This window comes from Marmota monax, unplaced genomic scaffold (assembly GCF_021218885.2).
Source record: "Marmota monax isolate L192 unplaced genomic scaffold, Marmota_monax_Labrador192_F-V1.1 WCK01_AAM20220418_F8-fsc00090, whole genome shotgun sequence".
In the NCBI taxonomy this organism is placed as follows: domain Eukaryota; kingdom Metazoa; phylum Chordata; class Mammalia; order Rodentia; family Sciuridae; genus Marmota; species Marmota monax.
In genome coordinates, this window is record NW_026695219.1 from 7,026,914 (window position 1) to 7,040,769 (window position 13,856).

Sequence of the window (13,856 nt, forward strand, 5' to 3'; positions counted from 1 at the left end):
CCAAAATACTGAGTTTGGCTTATGGTTGGCAGCCTTTGGTACCCTGCCCCTTCCTTCACCTGCCCTTCTCACTCACTTGCTAATCTTCGTTCCAAGTTAAAGGATTATCATGAGGTTGAAAAAGCCAAGGTTTTTTCTCCATCATATTTTACTCCCCTAAGGACATGTCTTTGAGTCTAGATTGGCCCATGCAAAAAAGTCTGGCTGGCAGTTTTACTGGCTTTCTTTCAACAAGGAGAGTGAAAATGCTGGTTGCCAAGCAACACATATGCCATGACTTCTTCCAACAATGTGAGGTTCAAAAAAAATAGCAAGAAACATTTGTCTATATCATCATATCATGAGCGGGAATCCTGTGGGACAGGCAGGGCAAGCAGGTTGATACAACAACATAATATCTTTTCATTCCAACTTTGGTGTCTTTCCCTGGAGACTCACCTGGAGAGACAGAGGAGCAGGCCTTCAGCTCGCTACAACTGATGGACAGACTTATCATGAAGAACCCCGTAGTATAGTCAGTCACCACCATTTGTAGATTCCATAGTTGTAAATTTTCCTACTTGATAAAATTTCTTTCTAATTTTTTAGTTAGCTTTTTCACTGCTGTGACTAAAAGGGCCAACCAGAACAATTGTAGAGGAAAGATTTATTTGAGGGCTCACAGTTTCAGAGGTCTCAGTCCATAGAAGCCCAGCACCATTCCTCGGAGCTCCAGGAGAGGCTGACCATCATGGCAGAAAAGTGTGGCAGAGGAAAGCAGCTCACATGATGATCAGAAAGCAGGGATAGGGGTCTCCACTTGCCAGATACAAATATATACCCCAAAGCCACAGCCCCAATTCCCACCTCCTCCAGCCACACCCTACCACTTCAGTTACCACTCAGTTAATCCCTATCAGGGGATTAATTCACTTATTTTGTTAAGATCCTTATAACCTAATCATTTCTCCTCTGAACCTTCTTACATTGTCTCACACGTGAGCTTTTGGGGGACACCTCATATCCAAACCATAACAGTAATCCCTGAACAATACTCAACACACTTCAGAATCATTTCAGGACTTACAGAGTGGTGGAGACTTTGAGTCTCCAACCCATATGTTCCCCATTGAAATGGCACAAGGTGCTACTCTGCCTTCTTGTGTCTGCTCTTCTATTTATAAACAAATGTGCTTTCAAGTTGATGTACTGCTACGTGGTTTTTGTTTTGTTTTGCATTTTTGTGTTTTTGTTGGTGATTTCACTGTTTTAAATGATCCCGTGCATGGTGCTAACGTGTTGTCTAATGTAACAAAGGGCACGAAGGCTGTGATGTGCCTTGTGGAGAAAACACACATGTTAAATAAGCTTCACTCAGGCCTGAGTTACAGTGCTGTTGACTGCAAGTTCAATATTAATGAATCAATACAATAGTACATTCAGAAAAAGGAAGAGGAAATTCCCTGATCTATATGTAAGGCCATTCCAGAAAGTACTAAGCTAATATCCGTAGTACATAATGAAGCTATAGAAATGATTTTTAAAAGTAACTGAATTTGTAGATTCATGAGATGATGAACAGTTAAGGGAAAAAAAAAATCTGTAGCACAGAGTATTGTTGTGAGGCCAAAAGCCAAAGAAATTTATGGTCATATTACGCTGGTTCAGGAAATTATTGAACCCTTCTTGGTTAGTGTTTATTATAAAGCAATACTGCATATGTTTTAGTACTTATAAGGAATAGGTATTAAATAAGTTATCTTTCAACAGAAATACATATAAAACAAGGTTGTGTAATGCCAGTTGATGAAACTGTTGTGATAGGATCCTCACCAGAGGCTCACTAAACCATGCATTTCCCCCAAAAGTCATGGACAAGTATTCACTAATTCAGCACTCACAGGTATTTTATAGAACCTATATGATCACAACTATCTCAAATGGAACCCATCTTCTGCATCCCATATTGAAGACAAGGCCCAGGTGCACTGTCTTTGCCATGATAAGACTCAACCTTCCCACTGAACGGCTATGTCCACGACACGTTCTTCCTGGACGTGAAGGGAGTTAAATGTATGCAGCTAGTCCCTGGTGCCCCCCCCACACACACCTCCCTTATTGCTCCTTCCACCACTTCTGTCACTGGTTATTTTGCAAAAGGGAAGCCCTGGTATATTTATAAACTGTCCTGGTACTGAGCCATTGTGAGCTCAGCATCCCTGAACAGACACCTTAATTGGTCTCAGATGGGAAGGAAAAACTATCACACCACAGTCTCTCCTCCCTGAAGCTGGATTCAGGTCACGTGTGAAATGGCCCCTTGTCTGTTGACAGTGGCCTGCATCTCCCACAGTCTGCTGAACTGGACATTCCCTCCCCAGGGGGTTCTGATGTGCAGATGAACTCCTCTCATCTGGTATACAAACACATCGCAGAGATATGAACATAGGGCATGGGAAACACAGAGGCGGCCTCAGCCTTCAGGGGAGGGGATGCTCCAGAGATGAAATGACACTTGGCAAATGCTGCTGATGAAGTAAGCAGAGGCCTTTTAAAAGCAAGACAGAAAAAATGGTAGAACAAGTATAGGAATGGAAAAAAACAAACAAACTTGAGACATTCCTTTAGGACAATTCTTAAAGTGTCCAGAAACACAATCGGTAAACCTCATTATCACCACTCTGGACACTCTGGTCCCACACAGCAACTGAAAAGTTCCCAGAGGAGGCCTTTCTAGAAAGTTCTTTCAATTGCTGAGCAAGTGAGTATTTGGGCTTGTGTCTGTGTTTCTCCACTTATCAGGAATACAAATACTTTTTTCCTTCCGTGCTACTAGATGCAAATATGAGAATTAAGAGACACTGAGGATAAAGTGGTTCCAACTCCTTGTAAGACATTTTGCATGCATTATAAACACATAGATCTTCAATACAAGTTCTCAGCAGGGAACTGCTTTTTGTTACAGAGATTGCCTGTGTGCACAAACTTGCAGAGAAAGGCAGTGTATGCAGATAGCACGCTGAGTCACTGGTCACAAAGTCATTTTCTCCTGATCCCTCTTCCCATTTCTATTCCCAGGCCTCATTATGTGCAATGTCATATGCACACAGACACACAGGAACACCCCATCACAGCCAGGACAGAAGTGCCCAGGGAGGTGTTTGCATGAATTTCATCTTTGGAGTAAGAAGCACTTGCTCAGCTGCCAACCACAAATAGCCCCATGCTCCCATGCTGTAAAATGATGCTAATTGGTGTGCCATTAAAAAAAAAAAGGAAGAAAAAAATACCAACCACAACAAAATAACCATGTACAGACCTAAAGTCCTACCCTGACAGTCAATGTGAAGCATGGCCCACTAATGCAGCCCTAATTCACTTTGTTTGGCAGAGAGAGCAAGCTCACCATGCTGCTTCGGGAGTCTCTGGGGAACATGAACTGTCGCACCACCATGATCGCTCACATCTCTGCTGCAGCTGGGAACTATGCAGAAACCCTGTCTACCATCCAGATTGCATCAAGGGTCTTGAGGATGAAGAAGAAAAAGACGAAGGTAAGCAGTTCCCAGTGGGTGCAGTGGGTAACGGAGTTTTGGAGCCTTGCCCCAGAACTGAGTCAGAGAGAGAGTCAAATCAATATTGCTGATCCCCAAACACAGGGGTGCATGTGAAAGCATCACTGCTGTGGTCCCCACCTGGGGACAGGGAAACCTTCCCACTGACAGGAGAGAGTCAGGTCTTTTGCTGGCCCTGGACATCCAGCTTGACCCCTGACAGGTAGTGCTTGGCATGCTTTAGATAGATTTTGAGATGAAAAATGTTGGAGAGATGGAAATTATTCAGTTTTTCTCTTGCCTGACTGGCTCCTATGTAGATGAAGACTGTGTCCTTCAATGAGTCAACTCTAAAGAGGGTTATTAACTTTTTGCTCATGTGGCCCTATTGCCCACCCCCATGTTCAGGAGTGATTTCCTGGCTACTGGAATTGTCGTGTTAATTCAATGTTTTCTGTTTGATACCGAGTCTGCTAGATGCCACTGGGCTCCTTTCCTCTGGCAGAAGCAAACCCTGGACAGTGGCAGCTTGGCAAGAATGCCTGAGAGGACCATGGTGGTTGTGGCCACTCAGATCGGGGGGGCCAGTGATTAACATGTGGGAGGGCTTTTCTTTCCTTCTCCTTTATGTATTTTTTAATGGGGGGATGGAGTATAAAACAGGGTTTCCCAACCAATGTTCTGTTGGTTGTATTCAGGAATAGCCCTTATGTGGTCAGAAGGGGACTGGATCTCCTCTCCTGAGCAGCCTCTGATTCGTCAGTGGGCCATATAGGGATTATCTTAAGCACATAAAGCTATGATGTGGAACATTGGGCACTCTGGCCTGGCCCACTGGAGTCATGGTTCCACTCTTCAATGCGGGAAGTCAACCCGGGGGACCTTCTGTAGCTCCTGTTGAGTCAGTGGCTTCTACCATTTACCACATAATGTCAGGCTCCGTGGGAGGGCTGTCTCAGAGGCGCCACATGTTAACTGTTCTCTCACTCATAGTACACGTCGAGCTCCTCTGGTGGAGAAAGCTCCTGTGAGGAAGGCAGAATGCGCAGGCCCACCCAGCTGAGACCCTTCCATACCAGAGCCACGGTGGACCCCGACTTCCCCATTGCGCACCTGTCCAGTGATCCTGACTACTCCTCCAGCAGCGAGCAGTCTTGTGACACTGTCATTTACATCGGGCCTAATGGCACAGCCCTCTCCGACAAGGAGCTCACCGACAATGAGGGCCCCCCAGACTTTGTTCCCATTGTGCCTGCCCTGCAGAAGACCAGAGGTGACAGCCGGCCCACAGAGGCAGGAGAGGCTGCAGCCAGCAAATCAGAAAGGGACTGCTTGAAGTGTAACACATTTGCTGAGCTGCAAGAGAGACTAGACTGCATTGATGGCAGCGAGGAGCCCAGTAAGTTTCCTTTCGAAGAGCTGCCTGTACAGTTTGGGGCAGAGCAAGCGAGTAAATGCCCCTCGTTAAGCCAAGTGGCTGGGGCAAACTCACTTTCTGAGTCCGATAAGGAAGACAACGGGTCAGATGGCCAGCTGACTGATCGGGAAGGCACAGACAACCTGGCCTGTAAGATGCAAAGGAATCACTCCCCTGTGCCTGCCACAGCACGCAGCAGCAGCCCCACCCCAGCCTCACCCCGAAGCATCCCAGGCAGCAGCAGCCAGATGGTGCAGAGCCCCAGCCTCCAGAGCAGCCGGGAGAGCCTGAACTCCTGTGGCTTCGTGGAGGGCAAGCCCAGGCCCATGGGCTCCCCCCGGCTGGGCATTGCCAGCCTGTCCAAGACCTCTGAGTACAAACCCCCCAGCTCTCCTTCCCAGAGATGCAAAGTCTACACCCAGAAGGGGGTCCTTCCAACTTCTGCCCCACTGCCACCCTTGAGCAAGGATTCTGGCATGGTCTCTAGCGAGTCCCTGCTGCAGCCTGAGGTACGTACCCCTCCAGTTGGAATGAGCCCCCAGGTTTTGAAGAAATCTATGTCTGCTGGAAGTGAGGGGTTCCCAGAAACCCCTGTTGAGGATGAGCATCAGGCAGCATCTCCCCCAGACTCCAAGAAGGAGATCCTGAGCACCACAATGGTGACCGTGCAGCAGCCATTGGAGCTGAACGGGGAGGACGAGCTGGTGTTCACGCTGGTGGAGGAGCTGACCATCAGTGGGGTCCTGGACAGTGGCCGCCCCACCAGCATCATCAGCTTCAATAGCGACTGCTCTGTGCAGGCCTTAGCCTCAGGCTCCCGGCCTGTCAGCATCATCAGCAGCATCAGCGAGGATCTGGAGGGCTACTCCAGCATGGCTCCTGTCTCTGAGGTGAGCATCACACAGTTCTTGCCCCTTCCAAAGCTGAACCTGGATGGGAAGCCCCGGGAAACAGGCAGCAGGCGTTCCTCCATCAGCTCCTGGCTTAGCGAGATGAGTGCAGGAAGTGACGGAGAGCAATCATGTCACAGTTTCATAGCCCAGACATGTTTTGGGCATGGGGAGGCCATGGCAGAACCTCCAGCCTCGGAGTTTGTTAGCAGCATCCAGAACACTGCTGTGGTGTGCAGAGAGAAGCCCAAGGCAGGCTCTGATAACCTGCTCATCTTGTCTGAGGTCGGGGAAGACTCTTTCAACAAAGCCACCCCCATCAAAAGCTGCAAAATATCCACACTGGGCAAGGCCATGGTCACCATCTCCAATACAACCAACCTGAGCAATTGCGAAGGGTACATCCCCATGAAGACCAACATCACAGTTTACCCCTGCATTGCCATGAGCCCTCGGAACGTACAAGAGCCTGAGGCTTCTACTGCCATCTCCAAAACAGCTGCCAGAGCAGCCTCGTCCCAGGAGAGTAAAGAAACCAGTGCAAAGAAAGAGATGAAATTTGAGGACCCCTGGCTAAAACGAGAAGAGGAAGTGAAAAAAGAGAATGCTTTTCCCAGTGAAGAAGGGATTAGGTATGAGACTGCCACAGGCCCTACTAAGCCTGAGACCAGACCAGAGCAAGAACAGGACAGGAAGCCCAGCCCGGGCGACAGGCTCAGCAGCAGCAGTGGAGAGGTATCTGCCTCCCCAGTGACTGACAACTTCAAGAGGGTTGTGGATGGCTGTGAAATGGCTCTGCCTGGTTTGGTGGCCCAGAGCCCAATGCATTCCAGCAAAAGCCTGAAATCTAGCAGCCTTCCTAGAGCATTTCAGAAAGCCAGCAGACACGAGGAGCTGGACAGCCTCTTCTACCACTGCAGTGCCGACACCAATGGCCTGGGGACAGCATCAGGTACCCAGGCCTCTAAGGCAACCCTGGAGCGCAAGGTGGCTTCACCCAAGCATTGTGTCCTTGCCCGGCCTAAAGGGACTCCCCCTCTGCCCCCTGTCCGCAAGTCCAGCTTGGACCAGAAGAACCGGGCCAGCCCCCAGCACAGTGCCAGCAGCAGCAGCACCAGCAGCCCCTTGAACCAGCCAGCTACCTTCTTGGCCAGCTTCCCTGATGAGCCCAGCAGCAAGGTGAAGGACGCCAGTAGCAGCAGCAAGCTCTTCAGCGCCAAGCTGGAGCAGCTGGCCAGCAGGACCAACTCTCTTGGCAGAACAACAGTCAGCCACTACGAATGCTTGTCGCTGGAGAGGGCCGAGAGCCTGTCCTCCATGAGCTCGCGACTGCACGCTGGCAAAGACAGCACCATGCCCCGAGCTGGCAGGAGCCTGGGCCGCAGCAGCGCAGGGGCCTCACCACCCGGCTGCAGCGCCACCCCGTCAGCAGGGGCGTCGCCCAAGGCCAGCCAGTCCAAGATTTCAGCCGTGAGCAAGCTCCTCCTGGCCAGCCCCAAAGCCCGCAGCCTGTCCACCCCCACCACCAAAACCCTCAGCTTCTCCACCAAGTCGCTGCCTCAGTCAGTGGGCCAGAGCTCCAACGTGCCCCCCAGCGGGAAGCACATGTCCTGGTCCACCCAGTCGCTCAGCAGGAACCGAAGCTCTGGATTGGCTTCCAAACTGCCGCTGAGAGCAGTCAATGGGCGCATCTCCGAGCTGCTGCAGGGGAACGGGGGTGCCCGGGGTTTGCAGGTGCGGGCTGGACCCGAGGCGGAGGAGCGCAGTGGGGCCCCCGCGGAGGACAAGCCTGCAGCAGCGCACCTGCTGCCCTCGCCCTACAGCAAGATCACCCCACCGCGGAAGCCACACCGGTGCAGCAGCGGGCATGGCAGCGACAACAGCAGCGTGCTGAGCGGGGAGCTCCCGCCGGCCATGGGGAAGACTGCCCTCTTCTACCACAGTGGTGGCAGCAGCGGCTATGAGAGCATGATGAGGGACAGCGAGGCCACCGGCAGCGCGTCCTCGGCCCAGGACTCCATGAGCGAGAACAGCAGCTCTGTGGGCGGCAGGTGTCGGAGCCTGAAAACCCCAAAGAAACGGTCCAATTCAGGTAGGCACTTGGGGACAGGGTCCCAGGGAGGTAAAGGGCAGGTGTGTATGGGGTCCACTGCTCCCCTGTCCTCTGATGAGGGGACCTCCAGGATCTGGGGATTGAGGTCTCATCTCTCCTTTCTGATATCCTGTCACTTGTAGGTCTTGGCTAGGGATAGAACCGCAGAAGGCTTCATTGTAAAAACTTGTTGTTATGTGCATCATTAGACCTTGAGGATGCCTCGGGCCCTCACTCTCAGCAGGGGGAAAGGCCAGGGTGCTGGATGCCCAGGAGCATCCATGAATCACCGGCTCTTCCTCCGTAGCATCTCCTTACCTGGTCCCTGAGCCATGGCTTTATTTGCTCAAGCACTGTACTACTTTTTAGAGGTCTCTGAGAGATCAGATCAGGTTCCCTGACCTCAGGACTACAGAAACCTGTATGTGGGACTGATGGTCTCCAAGACCTTGGCAGCCTCTCTCAGGGATGGAGCATACTTTGATTCATTGAAGGTGCGGTAGGAGAAGCCTTCCTCTACTCCCACCCCAAAGACAGTCATAGACAGTCAGGTATGGACTCCAGCCGAAGGGGTTGCACTTCTTCTGTTCACACACACAGTGCCACACCGTATATTCCCACTCATGCACTACCACCACTGTGGTGGGAGGGAGTCTTTGCCATCTCCAGGAATCTGTTGTCCAAAGGCACATACTCCAGAACTCAGGAAAACCACTGACATGTTTGTCTGAGTTTAGTGACATGTAACAGTAAGTTCTGATGGGCAAGGAGAAGAGAACTGACGTACACACAGGGTAGGTGAGGTGAAAGACGGGAAGGAGAGAAGGAAGCAGGGAGACAGAAGCAAAAGGTACCAGGAATAACGAGATACTTGAGAATTTTGCCTGGAATCATTTCTATTCTTCAATGACTTCTAAAGAAATCGCCCTCATTCATTCTTTAGCCTCAGCATTCAAATAAAAAAAGAATAATGGCAAGCCCCAAATGCAATGCAATTCTGTGCCTTGGTTGAAGTGCAGGTGGCAAGGGGCCTGTCCTCCGCCACCCCTTCCCCTTCTGTGGAATTCTAGGCTCTTCAGAAGCCACTGCTTTGCAGAATATGGGTGTCAACAGCCTATTTGGGATTAAAAGATGGGGTGATGTCCAGAAAGGGGGTCCTTTTTCTACGGTGCCAGCTGAATCTGCAGCACCTGCTCCACAGACTTTTTCTATCAGTCATGACATTGCTTTTCCCTATTCCACCACCAGTGAGTTCCAGCTCTGGAATGTTCCAATCCAGATATAAGGACTCTGATCAGAGCACATCATAACCCTTTGTCTTCCTCAAATCAAAGAAATGGCCTTAAGGGATCATGCATTCATGCAGTTTTACATCCCCAGATGCCCCACCAGCCCACCCCACCCCATCACAACTCACAGAACATGGCTGTGAGGATGTTACATTCTAAGCATGTTTGGAAAACTTCATGGCTGTCAGCACCGTGACGTCTTTATTTCCCAATGGTGTGTGTTTCAGCATCTGATGCACTTGGTCTGTGCTCTGCTTCACCCACCTCAGTCTCAGCAGCAGACTTTGGAGCAGAACCCCCTATAAGACAAGTTGGAAGTGACAAGCTACTCAGTAAAACAAAACAGCTGCTTTGTCCTATCATCAGGGCCAAGGGCATTACAATGTGTTGGTATTAGTCACTAAACATAACAAAGTTTATCTATGCCACTATCTTTTTTTTAATATTTATTTTTCAATTGTAGTTGGACACGATACCTTTATTTTACTTATTTGTTTTTATGTAGTGCTGAGGATTGAACCCAGGGCCTCGCACGTGCTAGGCGAGCGCTCTACCACTGAGCCACAACCCTAGCCCTATGCCACTATCTTTGTGGGGAAGAAATATCTGCTTGCCCCCCAGTACTTGACTGACAAATCCTGTTATTTCAACCTACCCAGTGTTGATCTTCAAATCCAGACGATTGTGTGACATTTGCTATGTGGTCATCTGTGTTTTAGTGTTAGAGAGTGCTTTCATTAGTTCTCTCTAATTAAGCACCTTGAATTAATTGTTCTTTCACTGCTTTTTATTCTCTTTCAAGACTTTAATTTATTGGTTTGCCTGTTATAGTGGAACAAAGAGGAGGAAAAAGATGTGAAAGAAACAAATGTGTACAATAGCTCCTTGGAGAGTGGCCACAGGTTCTGCACATGACCTTGCTCAGGGCTGAGTCCTTTCACAGGCGCTGTCCTTTGAGGGTCTCTTTTTAGGAAGGCCTTTAGAGGAAATAATATGAAATTAAAATGCGATGGTAGGTGCTAGAGATAGGATTTCATATGGAGTGCCCAGAGCATCAGACCTTTGTGATCTGCTGCCACAGATCCGGGGCTCCATGATGGATTTGGTGGTGAAGTGAAGCTCGTTTCAGGTTAGGTGACCTTGTCTCACTTGTTTATGATTATTATTAAGAGAAATGCTGGCTGTCAGGTGTGATAAGCATCCATCAAAAACCACTTCTTTAGGAGAAACCATAAAACCCCTCAAAGGAAAATCCTAAGTAGATGGCAGTTGTCTTTTATTTGAGATGGCTTTTGAATTTGGAAAATTGTAATGCTTTGGTCATTTGCTTAACAAAAAGGAACTAGAATTTTATCATTGGGTAAATAACGGTGAGCACTCTGATTTCCTTGTGATGCATATAACAATAGAAACCATCAAATATCACCACAGTTCATTATTCCAGCCTCATTCTTAGAGACCCATGTTATTAGTGAAGAGTGAACATAATCAGGCTTATTCTTGTGGTCTTTGTGTGGAATGGTGCAGTGAGAAGATTAATCCAGAAAGCAGAAGACATGGGATCTTGAGTTGTGTGATCTCTCAGAAATAATTAGCCACTCTGGGCTTCAGTTTTCTCATGTACAAGTAAGGGATTTGGTAGATAATAGCCATGGTCTGCCTGCTGCCCACATCATAAGAGACTATGTCAATTAATACAAAGAATATTGATGGCAATATGACATCCTTTTCATAAGGCAACCCATTGTCAGTGAGCTTTATTTTTTATTTTATTTATATCTAATAGTTTCCCATTACTGTAACAAAATACCCAAGGCAATCAACTTAAAAAGAGCAAAGGTATACTTTTTATTGTGGTTTCAGAGATTCTGGTCCCTGATCAGACAGGCCTGTTGCTTTGGGCAACACAGCATAGTGAGGAGTGTGTGGTGAAGCAAAGTCACCTCATGGTGGCCAAGAAACAAAAAAAAAAAAAAAAGAAGAGAGAGAGAGTGGATTCTCATTACCCCCTTCAAGGGCATATCCCGGTGACCCAAGACCTCCTACTAGGCCCTGCCTCCTGAAGTTTCCACCACCTCCCAGTCATGCCACGGGCTGGGGACCAAGCCCATAACATATGGGCTTTAGGGTTATACCCAAAATTACACCACAGCACTTGTTAAGCATTCATCAGGCATGCACTCCTAGAGTTTAGTGATACAGAAGGTTCCAGTGAGGGAGGAGTGTCAGCAACATAAATTACAAGGTGACTGTAAGGTGTCTGTAATTTAATTAGAGAGAAAGGAAGAAAAGCATGAAATAGAGAACGGCAGGGGGGCGGGGACTGAGGGCTGCCCTGTGTGATTGGAGAGTACAGACATGAGCGTATCAGGTATTTTAGGTAAAGGCAGGACTCTGTGAGTCAGAGCAATGGTAGAAGGCTGCAGGGAAATACCAGGCCGGGGCCTGGTCTTGAAGGATCCTGATATTTTCACAGGCAGAAAGGGGTGGAAGACACTGGAGGCTGAGGGAGTAATGGGAACTCAAGCTCCGAACTGCAAGACCACGATCAAGAGGAGCCTATTCTTATTGAGAGACTACAAAATGCAATCCCAGATTAAGTTACTCATTGACCATCCAGGAACTGAATAAAAGTGCCCACTATCTTATACTCTATATCAGTCTCTAAAACTAGAATAAGATTATATATTATTGTAGTTGGCAGTGGGGAGTCACTACAGGTTACTTTAAGGGATGGATTTTTCATTCATCCTCACACAGTTCCTAGCCAGCCCCTCTGTGGTCAGTGCCGTGAAATTGTATATAGCCTAGGGCTATGAATTAGAGTAATGTCAGCCAGCCCAAGAGGGGATCCCATGTCTGTCCCAGACAGAAGGCATGTAATTTTCGGAGGGTCTATCAGTCTATCAGTGGGTGACTTATGACAGATACCAAGGTAGCAACGGTCAAGTCCCTATCCTAACACTACCACCTCCCTCTCGAGTCTCACCTCAATCATCACCCAGAGCCTCTTTATCTTCTTCCCATGGTCCTTCATTCCACCCTGCCCTCTTGGCTTCTTTCCCTGAGCTGGAGAGGAAAGGCCAAGAATTAGATGAGCATCTTGGCCTGAATGAATCTCATACCTACTGCAGGGAGCCTAGGCCTGCTGCGATCCAGCATCCAGAAAGCTCCAGGGTGAGATAGGGTCTGCCCACAGAGAAGCAACCCCAGGAAAGCCTGCTTGTTCTGAGGCACACGGAGGCCTTGACCTGATGGGACATGAGCTTCTACACGTCCTGTTTGCCCCTGCCTCAGCCTGCCTGAAACTCAGCCCTGAGCAGGTGCAGGTTACCATTGAATACCACTGATTGATGCATCTGTTGGTTGGTTGGCAGCATATCCCTAAAATTCAGCTCATATTTCTTTTCTATGTATTTTTCTTATCTTGTTCTGTTGGTGATAAGTGCTTGAAATGTTGAGTCTAGTCTCCTATTTCCTTTGTCAAAAAAGCACCAATCACATGTCTTCCCTTCTCTTGGTGTCGGATAAACATTACGAACTGATGGGCCCATCTTGTGGGTTGTGATTTGCCACCTGTAGTGAATTGAGCTCCAGGGATACCAGGTTCAGTTCACAGAGCGCTACACAAGTATCTGTGACTAATCGCCCCTCGCCAGTGCCTGAGAGCACCGCGGTTTGCTCTGCTTCTCATTTGGTTCTCAAGTGCGTGTACTGGTTTTGTTTTAATGGTTTCCAGAAACATAGTGGCCGTGGACTTAATGAAAACTGGAGGAAGGAGAGTCACTTCCTGGCAGATTTAAGATTTCAAAACTGTTTCTAAGAGGCTGAACCTAGAGAGAGAGAGAGAGAGAGAGGAGAGGACCTTTTTGAATATGTTATGGGGTGGGGAGGGGGATTAATTGACTCCCTAAGGCACCAAGGAAGCTCTTATTTAAGAGTAAGACCCTAGAATGGGGCAGAAGGCATGATGTGGTCCCGGGTACAGGGCTGAGAGTCACAGAGAGTGTGCGAGGAAACTCAGGCTCTGCCTAGAGGGGACCTGGGAGGCCCTGGGGTACCTGCCTCCTTCTCATCTATCTTTCTCATTTGACTCATCATCTAGTATTCCAGGGAGCTGGCTTCTTGCAGATCAGTAAGAACATATATAGAGTCATGTTCCCTCTTTCCCTTTCTCTCACTCTCTCACTCTCCTCCATGTCTGTGGTTTCCTTTCTACATAAGTGTTTCATGCTTTCCAATTCATTGATCTCCTAGTGCCTGCACCTTGACCCAGAATGTGGTGAGTGATGAACGGGAAAGCTGAGGCTGGAAGATTCCTATCCTAGAGACAGGAGTTTGGAAATAGACAGAAGTACATGCCTGGAGAGTGTTGTGAGGCCTCCGTGCTCCAAATGCCCATGTTTTCTAGGCAGTAACATCTTCAATTCGATGGGTCATGAATATCGCTGGTGGCCAAACCCAGAAGGGGAGGACTGAGAGGGTTCAGCCTCCATTTAGTGGGAATGGTCTGGTTGAAAGTTTTGTGAAAGTAACAGCGGTGACTTACTCAGGCCAAACCTGGGACATTTCATGCCGCAAAGTTATGTTGGCAGTTATCAGCCTGAGTATTTCTTTACATTCTGGATTTCTCAA

The 13,856-nt window shown here is 48.5% G+C and overlaps 1 protein-coding gene across 2 annotated transcripts in view; it reads left to right on the top strand.

The window, feature by feature from the left end:
• Kif26b (kinesin family member 26B) overlaps nucleotides 1-13,856 on the top strand; it is a 499,298-nt gene that overhangs the window by 465,883 nt on the left and 19,559 nt on the right. For both annotated transcript variants that reach the window (XM_046432469.2, XM_046432470.2), the window contains 2 exons: nucleotides 3,371-3,533; nucleotides 4,527-7,932. In XM_046432469.2, coding sequence (XP_046288425.1) covers nucleotides 3,371-3,533; nucleotides 4,527-7,932 — 3,569 coding nt within the window. The remainder of the gene's footprint in view (nucleotides 1-3,370; nucleotides 3,534-4,526; nucleotides 7,933-13,856) is intronic.